At 53.5% G+C, this 14,278-nt stretch overlaps 1 protein-coding gene across 1 annotated transcript in view; it reads right to left on the reverse strand.

Moving 5' to 3' along the window:
• Nucleotides 1-14,278, reverse strand: part of LOC105492465 (GLI family zinc finger 2) — a 260,604-nt gene that overhangs the window by 187,486 nt on the left and 58,840 nt on the right. Inside the window, exon 2 of the mRNA XM_011759629.3 lies at nt 10,238-10,415. Within this exon, the coding sequence (XP_011757931.2) occupies nt 10,238-10,385 (148 nt within the window). The 5' untranslated portion in view covers nt 10,386-10,415. The remainder of the gene's footprint in view (nt 1-10,237; nt 10,416-14,278) is intronic.

Genomic DNA, 14,278 nt, shown 5'->3' on the forward strand with positions numbered 1-14,278 from the left:
CCACCCAGAAGAAGAAGCAGCCAGATGCTGAGGGTTGGGTGGGGTGGGGGTGGGGGTCCAAGCAAGCCGTGCGCACAGGGCCTGGCTGAGTCACCAGTGTCCACGTGTGGCCGTGAGCAGAGGGAGGACACAGACGCTAGGAGGGGCCACTAGACTCGGCCTCAGATGTGAGCTTGTGCGGGATCTGGGAGGGTCCTCACAAGGAGGCTGACAGAACCAGCCTCATTTGCCAGTGCTTCCTGCTCCGCTCAGCCTCTCCAGCCATTCTCAGACCCCAGGACCTTTGCCCATGCTATTCCTCAGGCTAGCGTGTGGTTCCTCCTTGCACATCATAGGTGAACTGCTAACTCATTACAGAGGCTCAGCTCCTTCATTTGCTCTCTCAACTGTTTTTTGGGACGTACGTGCTACCCCTTAGAAAACAGTTCTTGAAGAAGCATAACAAGAGCAACCATAATAACAGCTGCCACTACCATCTACAGAATGCCTACTGTGCGCCAGGGGCTCTCTGAGCACTGGAGTCTCATTATTGGTCACCCTAGCCCTCTAAAAATACGTATTTTTGCCTGTGTTTAAAATGAGGACACTGGGATTCGGATCAGCACAGGATACGCAACAGAGAAGGGGCAGGGCAAGGGTTCAGACCTCACCTGTCCAAGCCTAGACCCCAGCCCCCAGACCATGCTAGTGTCCTGGGGCTGATGGCTCCCTGCATCGTCCCCAGGGGGCTTGCCCAAGCCCTGCCACACTTCGCAATCACACTTTGGTTACCCCCTCCCCAGCCTCCTGATCTGAGTGCACAGTGGCTTTCTGTGGGACTGACTGAGCAGCCAGGTCATAGGGCTGTACACAGCAGTGTTACCAGGTCCTGAGACCACAATCCTTCCCTAATGTTTTCCTGGATTACTGCAGGCAGCAGATAATGACTACAGCAGCATCGTAACTGGGGTATCTGGTTTCTCCATGGGGGAACCACAAGCTTTTGGGGACAGGGCCATGGCCCCTGGTTCTTAAACCCATCTCCCCTCACTTCCTGTCCCCCTCTGGTGTCCACACAGAGCTCCATAGAGGACAGGAGCTTCAAATGGAGCGTTCTCTCCTTACCCCTCAGTGTCCTTTCAGAGAGACTTCAGTGGAGCCTCCGAGACCTCGGCCTGTACCCTGGATGAGCCATGCACCCACCTGTGTGCCAGCCACCTCTGCACCTCCCCGCAGGGCAACAGGGGCCTTGTCCTTCAGACCCCACATGCCAGGCAGGAGACATACGGACTCACGCAGGAGACATACGGACTGAGCCGATGGCTCCCAATCCCCCCTCCCCGCACTCCCAGGGGGCCACTCTGCCCCTCCTCCTCCCACCAGGGCCCACCTGCCCTTTCCTCTTTCCACCTGGTGGAGCCTGAATGTCCCCAGGCTCAGACACCACCTCCCCTGCGAAGCCCCATGGGCAGGATTTGTCACCATCTCCTGAGTGTCACCTCTAACTGGGAGCTCCTAGAAGGCAGAGGCAACGTCCCTATCATCACCGCCTCTCTGATCCACAGTTGGGGACCATCTGTAGGATGTGCACATGAATGCAGGGAACCCCCAGGCACCCAGGCCCGGGCGCCCCACAGCCCCCACCAAACGCAGGCCTTCACTTCATTATCCTCAAAATGGTCCCAAGATCAGAGGCGGTGAGACCTGGCCACAAACATAAAATAAATTATCTGTTTTCCCCCCTCCCAAGCAATGATAAATGGTTCTATTAGCAATCCAGATTGTTAAACTCTGATATAACAGAACGCAGGGAACGGGGGCCCATCCATTCTCCCTCCGGCGCATACTGAGTTGTAAATAGGTTATTTTGTGTGTAAATAACACATTAAAACACAGCATTAGCTGTGTCTTTTGATAGAGAGGAAATTGTTACAAATAAATAATTCCGGACAGGAACGTAAAATAAGCCAGATTTAATAGTGCATGCCTGGTGCAGCCATGTTAAACATGACTAAAATGATAAACCCCAGAATATACTAATAGTAAACTATGCACTGACATCAAAGTAATGAGGCTGTATTTTTACCAAGCTTTAGAAATGCTAAAATTAGTTTTGACAGAACCAAACGTCAGAAAAATGTTTCCAACATAAACACAGTCACTTGGGAAGTTGGGGTTTGGGCCAGGTTGAGGGACAGCTGTGTCCCACGTGATAGAATGTTCCTGGGGAGCTGGTTTCCAGTCCAAGTAATATCACCAGGCAACCCTTTGCAGTTTGTGTCTCTGGGCCTCAGTTTCCACATCTGTAAAATGAATGGATTCAGATTAAAGGATTTCAAAAGCTTCTTCCAGTTCCGTAAGTGGAAATGACTTGGAAGCTTCACCCAACTCTGCATCAGCTGAACATTCACAGTGAACCATGAGAAATGAAGGAGTGCCTGCCAGGCATGGATGGCCAAGGCCCCAGGGAGCACACAGGGGCAGGAGCCACCAGCACTGTCCTCTGACGCTGTCATTCCAGACAGGTAGAGTTCACCAGCTTACAGGCACCAGCCAGAAAACAAAGTGACACAGAGGTGACGTGCAAACATGTGTGCCAGTCTCTGCAACCAAGAGGAGCAACAGGCAGAGGCCAGGAGAGCCTCCCAGAGTCCAGGACCCGGGCTGGGGCCAGAAGCAGAGAACAAACCTGTTGTGCTGGGGGAAATGGGGCGGCCAGGCTGATTCTGGATGGCAGTCGTTCTGAGTGGCAGTGGGTGGGAGGCCAGGACAGGCCAGACGAATGTTCAGGTTTCCGTTATGTGGACATTTACTTCCTCCGTGCCCACATGCTCTGCTAGCCACCCAGCAGACCTTGTCTCGCTTAGTTCCATGGCAGCCAGAAGTAAGTGACCACTACCCTTGCCATTGCATGAATCTCAGAGAAGTTCCGTGACTTGCCCAGAACACATGGCTGGTAAGCAGAGGGTAAGAAGAGCCCAGATCTGCCTGACCCCAAGCCATGCTCTTCCCACTAGACTCTGCTGGGAACAGGAAGAAGCCTCCAGCCTCATCCCCCGACCCCAGGCATCCAACCTTGCGGTACACTCCTGAACCACCTGAAAAACATCTGGGTGCTCAGCCTGCACCCCGCTTCCTGGGTGAGCCAGGCTGTCAGGGGAACTCAGCTCTGCTCTCTGGACAAAGTCTGATGGGAACTGGTTGTTCTGGGTGGCTGGGCCATAAAACAAGCCCAGCGGCATCAACAGCCATCCTGAAAATCACTTAAATAAGAGTAATTGCCCACTTAGTCACACCTGGGTGCATCTCCAGGCCCAGGGCAAAAGTGTGTGGCCCCAGCAAAGAAACTCGGATAAGCCGGGGAAGCTGGCCCACTCAGCTCCCTGCTGGCCATGGGGCCTGGGAGGGGGCAGCCAAAGACCAGGGCCAGCCTCAACTGACCCATATACCCAGAGACAGCTGACCACACCAGCCCACCAGGAACGCCTCTGGCATGATAGCATCAGATTCCATAGTCACCTATGGGATGTCTGCTGCAAGGGCGGATGTGGGGACAGTGGTGAAGAAGCAATGCCCTGCCCACATGGACATCCTGGAGGCACAGAAAAAGGCAGAGTGCAAAGACACCAGGGACTTGGAGGTACGTATCAATGGAGGGGTATTGGACAGATTTCTAGGTGCAGTAAGGCAGGTGATGGGAGGGGATTTTCTAGCTCTGGCCAACTCAATGAAAATGAGTCATCTAAATATTCTGGTATTTGCTTAGCGTTCCCATATGGACATGCATGCCTCGCCACTAAGCAAAACTATGCCTCAGAAAAACTTTCCAAGAACCCAGAAGGGCCAATGCAGAAGATAGGAGGGCTGCTAGTATGAGTAGGTAGCACAGAGGCCTCCTGGAACACTGGAGCACTGTGCTGAGAGTCATCTAGTGCTTGACCCTAGCTATGCTAGCCTGGTCACAGCCCCGCCAGTACTACCAGCTGCAAACCGTCGTCTCCCCACCTGAGACTCTTTAATACTCCAAAGGATCTTGTTCATGCCTTGGACCGACTGCACCCAATGACCTGTGAAGCGTATTAAAAATACATATGCCCAGGCCCCAGCCCAGGGGCTGCCCTGGACCCTGCACTTATACAGTCACTGTCACGAGAGTCTACGGCTTGGCCAGTTTTAGTAACCTTTGGTCTGGTCTGGTCTGGTCTCCAGTGTGCTAGGGAAAAGACCAGATCAGACAGGCCAGGAGCCCACTCAGGACAGATACCCAGGACAGGCCCTGGGAGCAAAGCAAAGCAGGACAGGAAGCCAGGTCTGATTTCCAGCCCAGGGCACCCACCACTCTCAAGTAGGAAATCACCAGAAACCTGGGCTTCCCAACTGCTGTTAGCCTCAATGGGTCAGGGGGCAAGGGTTACCAGTGAAAGGGAAACTTTCTAAGTCAGGCACCGTATGCAGATCTAGAAAAGGAAAACCGGTAGGAAGAATAGCAATAGTTCACAAAGCAAATACTCTACTTGGACCTCACACAGAGCCACCTCTGTGCCCAGTACTTTTCTAAGCACTTCCCATGTGCTAACTCAAGGAATGCTCACAACCAAGATCATGTTCATTTTATAGATGAGAAAAGTGAGGCACAGACCTGCCTAAGGTCAGCAGAACTGGGACTTACCCAGGCAGCCTGGCTCCAGGCTGCTTCTCACTACTTCTTTGGCACTGCCTGAAGAGAGGCAGTGTTACAGCTACTATCCAACAAGTGCCCTGGCAGGCCTGTGTACGTACATCAGAAGTCTCCTGAAAGAAATCTCTGCACTGCAGCTCTGTGTCTAACTCCCATCTTACAAAACTGTGCCTCAGAAAAACTTTCCAAGAACCCAGCAGGGCCAATGCAGAAGATAGGAGGGCTGCCAGTATGAGTAGGTAGCACAGAGGCCTCCTGGAACACTGGAGCACTGTGCTGAGAGTCATCTAGTGCTTCATCTGCACTGCAGCTCTGTGTCTAACTCCCATCTTACATATGAAAAGATCCACCCTACCTCATGGAGTCAGAACACGTGGTTCGCCTACTTAGGAGTGTATCCGAATCACCGAGAGGGTTTGTGTAAACACAGCTTGCTGGGCTCTACCCCCACAGACTCAGATGCAGTGGGTCTAAGGTGGGGCTCAAGAATTAGCATTTCTAACAATTCCCAGGGGATGCTGACGTTGCTGGTGAGGCCCACACTGGGAGGACACCTGGCCCAGCACACAGTGGCTACTCCATGGAAGAGGTGGGTGTTGGCCATGGCAGGTACATCCCAGGATGTTTAAAGTCTGTCTGGCTGCTTGATTCCAGAAACTAGCAAAGCTCATGAGATCAGACCCAGCTCCGCCTTTCATATTATCCCAGAGGCTCTGAGTAGTCCCTGGTGCTCAGTGAGGCACACAGAGAGGTTCGGAAATATTTTTGAAAGAGAACCCACAGCGGAGGAGGAAAATACAACAGAATTTGGACAGTTTCAGTATAAAGCAATGAGAAACATCTGAATCAAATTGCTTTTAAAATTACACCATTTTAGAAGTTAAAGGAGGGGAAAACCTCTGGGCCAAAATGTGTTTTAAAAGATTTATGGACTCCAAAGTGTTAGCACAACAGCAAAAGAGGCTGGGGAAGAACTCGCCCTCCCAGGCTTCTGCTGTCTGCTCTTATGAACTGCTCCAGCCAGATGATTAAACTAACCTTTCCCCGGTCTGACCACAGGGCTGCTTTTTCCTTTGGTCCAGCTCAGTCCAGCCCAGCCGTGCTCTGCTCTGCAAATATGTTTCTCAAGCATTTTCTGGCACAGGGAAATAGTGGCTCTGAGTGGAAACACCCAGCCCCCAACAGGCCCAGCCTCATGGACTCCTAGGGGAAGTCAGGCAACAGAGGCCAGTCGAGGTAGGTGACTTTGCAAATAGGTCACAGCCCCAGACCTCAACAAACTGGCTGTTTGGAAGAGAGCAGGTGCCATCAGGGCCTAGGATGGATGAGGGAACTGAGACACGAAAACACATGAGGAGAGCTTACCAAGGCTGGACACTCACCCCAGGGTAGCAGTAGGACCTAAATTAAGGCCCAAGTCTAAGAGCAATCTAAACAACAATCTAAAAGCAAATACCTGAAAGAGACTCCCACCATGTGAGAGGCAGGAGCCCTAAGCCCCAGGCCCAGCTCGTGGTTGAAGCAGCTGGTAGCCTTGGGCAAGCCCCATGCCCAAATGGGCCTCAGTCTCATCTAAAGTACGGGAGGTACTGAAGGAGAGGCTTTGACCGCACCAGCCTGGCACCCAGGAGCTCCTGCCTGGGTTTTCCGAGCTTTGCTGCTGGGGCCTCCCACCTCCTTCATGTCCTCTCTCCTCACTGTGCACCTTCACTTTCTATCTCATTCCTAGCGGCGCTTGAGATCAGTCGCACCATCTTTTTATACCACTTAATATTAGAATATAAGCATGTTCCCACCCTGTAATTGAAAAGTCTTAATTAACATTTTCAGTGGCTGCATCGTGTTCCATTCAAGATGTTCCACAGATGAACCAATCCTCTATCAATGAACAGGTAGGCTGTCTTCAATTTTTCACAGATATAAATAACTCAGAAGTGAAATCCTGCAGTGGCTCATGCCTGTAATCCCAGTACTTTGGGAGGCCAGGGCAGGCCGATCACTTGAGGTCAGGAATTCAAGACCAGCCTGGCCAACATGGTGAAACCCCATTTCTACTAAAAATACAAAAATTAGCCGGGCATGGTGGTGCACACCTGTAATCCCAGCTACTCAGAAGGCAGGATAGTGGCTTGAACCCAGGAGGCAGAGGTTGCGTGAGCTGAGATCATGCCACTGCACTCCGGACTGGGCGACAGAGTGAGACTCTGTCTCAAAAAACAAGCAAACAAACAAAAAAGTGAAATCCTTCTGCCTGCAGGTATGTGTACTGTATGAACCAGCTGAAGCCATACAATTCTAGCCATGGAATGGAAGCTCTTGGAACTGGTGACAGTGAGGGGTGGGGGAGGCTGGATGAGGGGCCATGAGCTGCAGGGGAATGCAGGGTGCCCCCACATTTGGATACCTTACAGATGCCAGGAAACAGCCCCTGACAGCTTGCAGGATTTGGCTGTTTCCTCACCACTGTGCCCCTGACATCCTCAGACAGGACCCACCCACCCCACCCCTCCTCGGATGTGTAATAAGTCAGGAAACACTAAGCTCATATAAATCATCCCTTTCTGCCAGACAGCAAATCAGGGTGTGAACCATGGGGACAATGTCAGGGGATTTGGAGGAACAAGCCAGGCCTCAGAGGAGCCAGTGTCTAAGTGGTCACCTGAGCAGCAACAGGGGAATTGACTCAGTCTGCTCCTGCCCCCAGCAAACAGGTCTCAGACAAGCTGCCCAGACCAAGATGATTCGTCTTTCCCAGAAATAACTCGAGAAGAGAGGCCCCTCAGCAAGAATTCTCAGCTCCCTGCACCCCTGCAGCCACCCAGTGTGCACCCTGCAGCACTGTCCCTCTTCCAGGCTTGGCACAGTCCCTCACAGCCCCTCCTCACCCACTGTCCACACCAAGCCCTGCGCCTGAAGGCTGAGTGCCCAACTCTTCAGTGGCTGCAGCAAATGCTTCTGGCCCATGACGACTTCCTCGGGCTTCACCAATGCCACCCTTTCTCCTACACCATTCTGGTCCCAGAAGACCCTTGGGTACCCCTCATGCCAGGCCCAGCACCAGACGCGGAGACCTAGAGATGAATGCAAGAGCATCCCTGCCCCTGAGGGGCACCCCCGCCAACCACCTGCAGCCGCCAGGCACCTCTGTCCACACATTCTCCTCACCTGCCGACAGGTGTGTACTCCTGCAGGCAGTGAGGCCCACATCCGCGGCTCTTTGGAGTCTTCCGGGGGACTCAGGGTTGCTAAGTACATGAGGATTCTTGCCCACGCACCTCTGCCACCATCCAGCAACATTTAAGGAAGATCTGATGTTCCAAGATTGTAAAGACTGTGGACAACACCTGTCAAATCCACTCTTGACACAGATTAGGAAAACCGGGACCCAGGCCAGCGCACCTCCCATCCCATCCACGAATGCAGCCGCCGCGTTTCACCAGCACCAGGAGACTCAGCCCACAATGTCCCTGCTTTGTGCCACGAAGGAACAGCTGCTCTCCCCTGACTCCAGGAGGACCCTTCCCAAAAAAGCTGCTCAGAGACCGGTGCAGGGAGCAGCGATGGGTAAGGAGGCTCTGGGGTCCTCACGACTCTCCAGCAGCAGACATCTGGCCCGAGACTGCCAACAGGCCACCTGCCCTGTGGCAACTATGGTCACGAAGGCTGGGTCCACCCTCTGCTGGAACCTCACCAGCCAAGTCACCCAGCAGTCAAACAACAAGAGACTGCAGGGTGGGCAGGAAAGGCATCGGGGGTGGGGTGCAGTGGGGTGGCGTTGGGAGGTGAAGGCCTTTGTGGAGGTGCTGTACTCCAAGCTTTGGGCCTCCTGCCTGGCCCCTACTCCCACCACAGATCAAGAATCCCTCAAGCATCTGTTGCTATTGCACCAATAATGACAACTCAGCCTGACACTAGAGGGGCTCCCCCGCAATTACATTCTAATTACTGTCTAATTACTGCTTAAGTCTGTCCTCTACTGCTGTGTGACACATCAGGAAATTGCACCACGGTGGTTCATGATCCACTCATGGCTTGAAGAGGCAGGGTGCAGGGCGGAGGGATGGGGGGATAGTTCCCACTGAAAACCCTGCGGCAGGCCAGACATACACGGAGGCCAGGCTTCCTGGAGCTCACAAGGCCTCAGAGCATGGACAGAGGGGCAGCTTGGGGCGTCCCCACAGGCCAGGGATGGCCCTGACCCAGGGGAAGGAAAAGACCATGTGGCCCCAGGACCAGGGCCTCTCCACCCGCTCTTCCCGCCCTGTGCGCTTGGCTCCTCCCACTCCACCTAAGAGCTCTTCCTCCACTCCCAGCCGGCCCCTCCACACAGAGGGAGGGCCTAGAGAGTCCCTGTCCAAGGGGCACAGGGTGGAGAGGGATCGTCCAGCTCAGAAGGCCATCTCCCCAAGGGGGCCTGAAGGTTGACCTCAGATCTCCCTTTCCTGACATGGGCCACACATCCCAGTAATGACCGCCCACTTAGAATCACAGGACAAATAAAAGCAAATATAGTAACAACCCCTCGCAGACCCTTAGGTCCACTCTTAGAAACACCAACTCCTAAACCGCTCCGAGGGTCTTTCCGTGTTCCTGATCCCCTTTTCCCATTCCATGTTCACAGGCTCCGCGTGGCCTGTGAACCAGCAGCCCCAGCATCGTCTTGCTGAAATGCAGAAACTCAGAAATGCAGAACCCAACAGAAATGCAGAAACTCAGCCCCGCCCCAACTTACTGAATCGGGGTCTGCACCGAAACAAGCCCCCCACAACTGCGTGCACATCAAAGTGTGAGAGGCGCTACCCAAGCGCCGGCCGGAAGAAAAGGCGCATTCTCTTCCCCGGCTGCTCTCTGAGCTGTGCCTGAGCCGTGAGAGCAACAGGGCCTGACTAAATGCACTGAAACAAAAAGGGAGGAACAGAAATCGAAGTCTCTCCATTCCTCCGAGACAGAAATAGTTCTGTGGCCTCCAGATGGACTGTGCAGACACAGGGGAGGTCTCGTCTTCCCGCCAAACTTTCCCAACGGGATGCTGGCACGGACGGCCCAGTGGAAACCCGAGAGTCTTTCTCTTTGGGGCAGTAAAATGAGAGGCTGTGGCTCGTGTAGTCTCTTTTGTTATAATTAAGTTGGCCAAAAATTCACCTAAGATAGTAAATTCCGTACCTGACCCTCTAATTTGAGCCAGAAGGCATCAGGAGACAATTACTTTCCAAAACAGTCCTTGGCAGGCAAGAAGCAAGAAGTTCTCTGGGCACATCTCAAATGTGCCAGCTGCACGCACCCCAGGGCTGCCTGGCAGCGACCACGCCCCTCCTCCCTCTCTCCCCTCCCAGTACTCAGGCCCCACCCGCCGCTGTCTGAGGCAGCTCCGCCCCAGGACTTGGGGTGGCCAGACCTCCTCGCAAACTCACAGGCAACCTTCATGGTGCCTTGGATTCCCGGGAGCAGAGGCGCCCTCCTCTTCGCCTTCCATAAACCCAGCGTGCCTCCCTGATGACATAGGCCACCACTCTAATTAAATCCTAATGGGCTAATGAAAAACACCCCTGCTGCCCTCCAAGTGTGCAAAACAGAAAGTACCTCCTTGGGCAGCTACTGCTGCTGCTGCTGCTGCGGCCACCACCAAAGGAGAGGCCTTTTTGCCTGGGTCGGGGAAGCCAGCGGCCTCCAGGATCCCACTTTTGGCTTCTTGCTTCTCGGCGGCAGTGGCTGAGGCAGACGTCTCCATCTCAGCCGCTCATCGTCCTAGGTGGCAACTCTAAAAGAGAAGACAAAGACACTCACCAACACTGCGCCCAAACCCAGCCGGGAAACGCCGACCCAGATTCACACCGCCACTCGCTTCTAAAGCAACCAACTTCATTCTAATTCTCTTATAATTAGGAAGGAGGGTTTAATTAATTTTGAGAATTATTAGTCCTGGGATTCGCCTGGTCTTCTGAACGACCTCACGGACAACTGCAGGCCATTCTCATCATCTTCTACCCAGATTCTAAAAATCTAAGTAACAAGTTCCTACTGATATGAATGGCAGGTAACCTCTGATGGGGGAGTAAAGTCAGAAATAATGACCTCTGTCTGCAAATCATGGGGAAAATAAAAATAAATATGGTGACAATGACCTGGAGGTCCTCAAAGAAAGGCCCTCATTTTCAGGTTGCTTCCCTGCTCACCAGAACCTTTCACTTATTCATCTGCATGTTCGCTCATTCCTTCACCCATTCATTCAATAAATGTTCATCCTTTATTGACTCACATGCACTCAGTCAACATATTTTTAAGCCCCTAGTATGCATCAGGCATCACGCCTGGTGCTGAAGATACAATATGTGGAGTTTACATTCTCCTTGGGGGCAAACAAGGGGAAAATAAATGTAGATTTAATATCAGTGAGTGGGAGGTGGCTCAGGAAAAGAAAGCAGGACAGAGAGGGTTGCAGGGGCACAGTGGGGCAGCACTGCTGGGCCTCTCTGGGGTAGGGATGGGATGCCTGAGGGGCCACCCCACTGCAGCCAGAGGACAAAGCCAGGAGCCAGGGGCCATGTGGGAAGAGGCTGGCTTCTTTGAGTAGTGACCAGAAGGGAAGTGCAGGCGTCAGAGGGTCTTGAGCAGGGGAGGGGCAGGACTGACTCCCTGTGTAAAGGGATCACTCCACTGTTGTGCAGAGAACAGGCTTTTCGGGGGAGTGGGGGCTACTGCATTGACTCAGGGAGAGACAATGGCAGTTTGGGTTAAGCAGGTGGCGGTGGAGCTGGTGAAACATGGACATGCTTTGAAGGCAGAGCCAAAAGGCCGGGCTACAGACTGGATAAGGAGGGAAGGAAAGTGGCTGTGAGCAAGGGAGGAACACCCAGAGGGATTCGGGAAACAGGCAACTTCCGTCTCCAGCTGGGTTGTGGGTCAGAGCAGACACTGGCAATCCAGCCTTCATATCAGAAGAGAAATCTGAAGGTCACATGTTTGTTTTTTGTTTGTTTGTTTTTGAGACGGAGTTTCGCTCTTGTTGCCCAGGCTGGAGTGCAATGGCGCGATCTCGGCTCACCGCAACCTCTGCCTCCCAGGTTCAAGCGATTCTCCTGCAATCCCGAGTAGTTGGGATTACAGGCAGGCGCCACCACGCCCAGCTAATTTCATATTTTTTGTAGAGACAGGGTTTCCCCATGTTGGTCAGGCTGGTCTCAAACACCTGACCTCAGGTGATCTGCCTGCCTCGGCCTCCTAAAGTGCTGGGATTACAGGCATGAGCCACCGCACCTGGCCGGTCAGATGTTTTAAAGAAGGTGGTGAGGAAGACAGCTGGCATTTTTGGCTGGACACCTGGAGGAGTGGGGCAGAAAGGTTGCGGGCAGCTGTGTGAAGGTCCTGCAGAGAGTGTGGGGATGGGGGTCACATTGTGCAGACACCTGCGGTCAGCTCCACTGCCAGGGCCCTCAGCTAAATCCACATTAGTAGGCCCTAGAACTTTCCTGTCTTTATGTTTATTTTTATTTTTATTTTTTTTTAGACAGAGTCTCACTCTGTGACCCAGGCTGGGGTGCAGTGGTGTGATCTCAGCTCACTGCAACCTCCGTCACCCAGATTCAAACGATTCTCGTGTCTCAGCCGCCCGAGTAGCTGGGATTACAGGTGTGTGCCATCACACTCAGCTGATTTTTGTATTTTTTAGTAGAGACAGGGTTTCACCATGTTGGCCAGGCTGGTCTTGAACTCCTGGCCTCAAGTGATCCACCTGCCTCGGCCTCCCAAAGTGCTGGGATTGCAGGCGTGAGCCAACGAGCCCAGCCAAGAATTTTTCTTTTTTGAGACAGGGTATCTCCTGTCACCCAGGCTGGAGTGCAGTGGCACAATCAAAGCTCACTGCAGCCTCAAACTCCCGGGCTCAAGCGATCCTCCGGCCTCAACTGGGACTACAGGTGCACACTACCACACTCGGCCTAGAATTTTATTTTTTAAATCCACACAATACTCCCCATCTTTTTAAGTAGAAAAAAATGAGTACACAAGAACAATGGAGGAGCCACATGAAGGATGTCCACAGCTCCTGTCAGCTCCTGGCTCATCTGCACACACCAGTCTGGCCAGTTTCCACAATCTTTCAAAACTCCCTGCCCAGAAAGCCCAAGAAAGTCAAGAAGATGGGAGAGAGAAAAATCTCCTTGCTGGTGAGTCACGGGCCTCCTTGTGGCCTAGAAATTCAGGGATTGCTGCCTGCTCTTTTAAGCCTACTTTAAAATCCACCCCTTAAGATTCTGGCTATCTGAATGGCCACCAGCAGTATGCACTGGTTCGTGCCTGCTGTTCCTCTGCCCCTTACCTGGTCATAGGCACCACCACACCAGTCACCTGAGCTGCATCCTTGAACCACCTTCCTCCTCTCCCCCACCCACACACGAAGACTGTGAGCCCCATCACTTCCCCCCACACCCCCCAGCACCTGCACGCCTCACCAGCACTGCCTCTCCCACTGGCTGCTCTGTGCCAGACACTCTTCCCCTCTGGGTCCTGGCACTTTTCACACCTCTGGTCCACTCCAGTTTATTCCCTGTGCTTCAGCCAGGGACCTTCCCAGAAACCACGTATCACTCCATCCCTCCCCTGCTGAGCCCCTTGGTCTTCAGGTAAAGTCTTCCCACGTCTACCTACAGCTTCCTCTCCCTACGAGCTCCCTGGCTGCGTGACCCTCCTAACAGGGATAACTGGCTCTGCCCTTGCACACAGCCAGGCCTCTGCCCAAGCTGTGCCACTCACTGGAAACCGTTCACCTTTCTGTGTTTGATGGACTCTTACTCTTCCTTCAAGGTGCCACTCGGACGTCACCTCCTCCAGGAAGCCCCCCTTCCCCTCCTAGCCCATCGTTGGAGCCCTGAAGCAGTCAGATCACGTCCCTACTCAACGTCCCCGGATTACATTCATCACCTTCAGGCCAGGAGCTGTTCAGCACAGCGTTGCCATAGCCAGGCCCAGCCCAAGCTGGTAACTAGAAGGCTCCATCCATGAAGAACAGACCCAAAACACAGCAGCTGCAGCTTCCTCATGGCAATTCCACCTATTCACTTCAGCACAGCGGATGTCATCACCAATTCTTATAGGGGAGGAAGCTGAGGCCCCCATGGGGAGTGAGCTGCCCAAGGCCACTCCCCAGGGAGGCACAGGGCCAGGCCTACAGTCAGATCCTCCAGCCCAAATGCCTCAGGGTGTGGTCGCTCCAGAAACTGGGTGAACGTAGTGAGGGAGGAGGGGTGTTTATTCAGATGCCCACCTCCCAGACTGTGGCTCGGGGAAAGGATGTGCACACAGATGCACCTGACGTTTCGTGAACGCCTGTGGGGAGCAGATGCAGCAGGGGGGTTCCAGGCAGTGCCCACTGCATCCGTGGCCTTGCCTTCCCACCCCTTCCCAGAGAAGAAGATAGTACACAGAGCCAAGAGGCTGTGTAAATCATAGGAATTAGCCGGATTAGCACAATTTCTAGGTAAACACCAGGCACCCAGGGTCCCAGGCAGCCACTTTCACTCCCCAAAGCTCATCTGAGGCAGACCCGTCAAGCCTTGCAGCCCCAGCGGACAGTCTCACCTGGGCCCCCAGGGGCTGCCTGGGGACAGCAGGGAGGGTCTCTCCAGG

Source organism: Macaca nemestrina, chromosome 11 (assembly GCF_043159975.1).
Source record: "Macaca nemestrina isolate mMacNem1 chromosome 11, mMacNem.hap1, whole genome shotgun sequence".
Taxonomy (NCBI): Eukaryota; Metazoa; Chordata; class Mammalia; order Primates; family Cercopithecidae; genus Macaca; species Macaca nemestrina.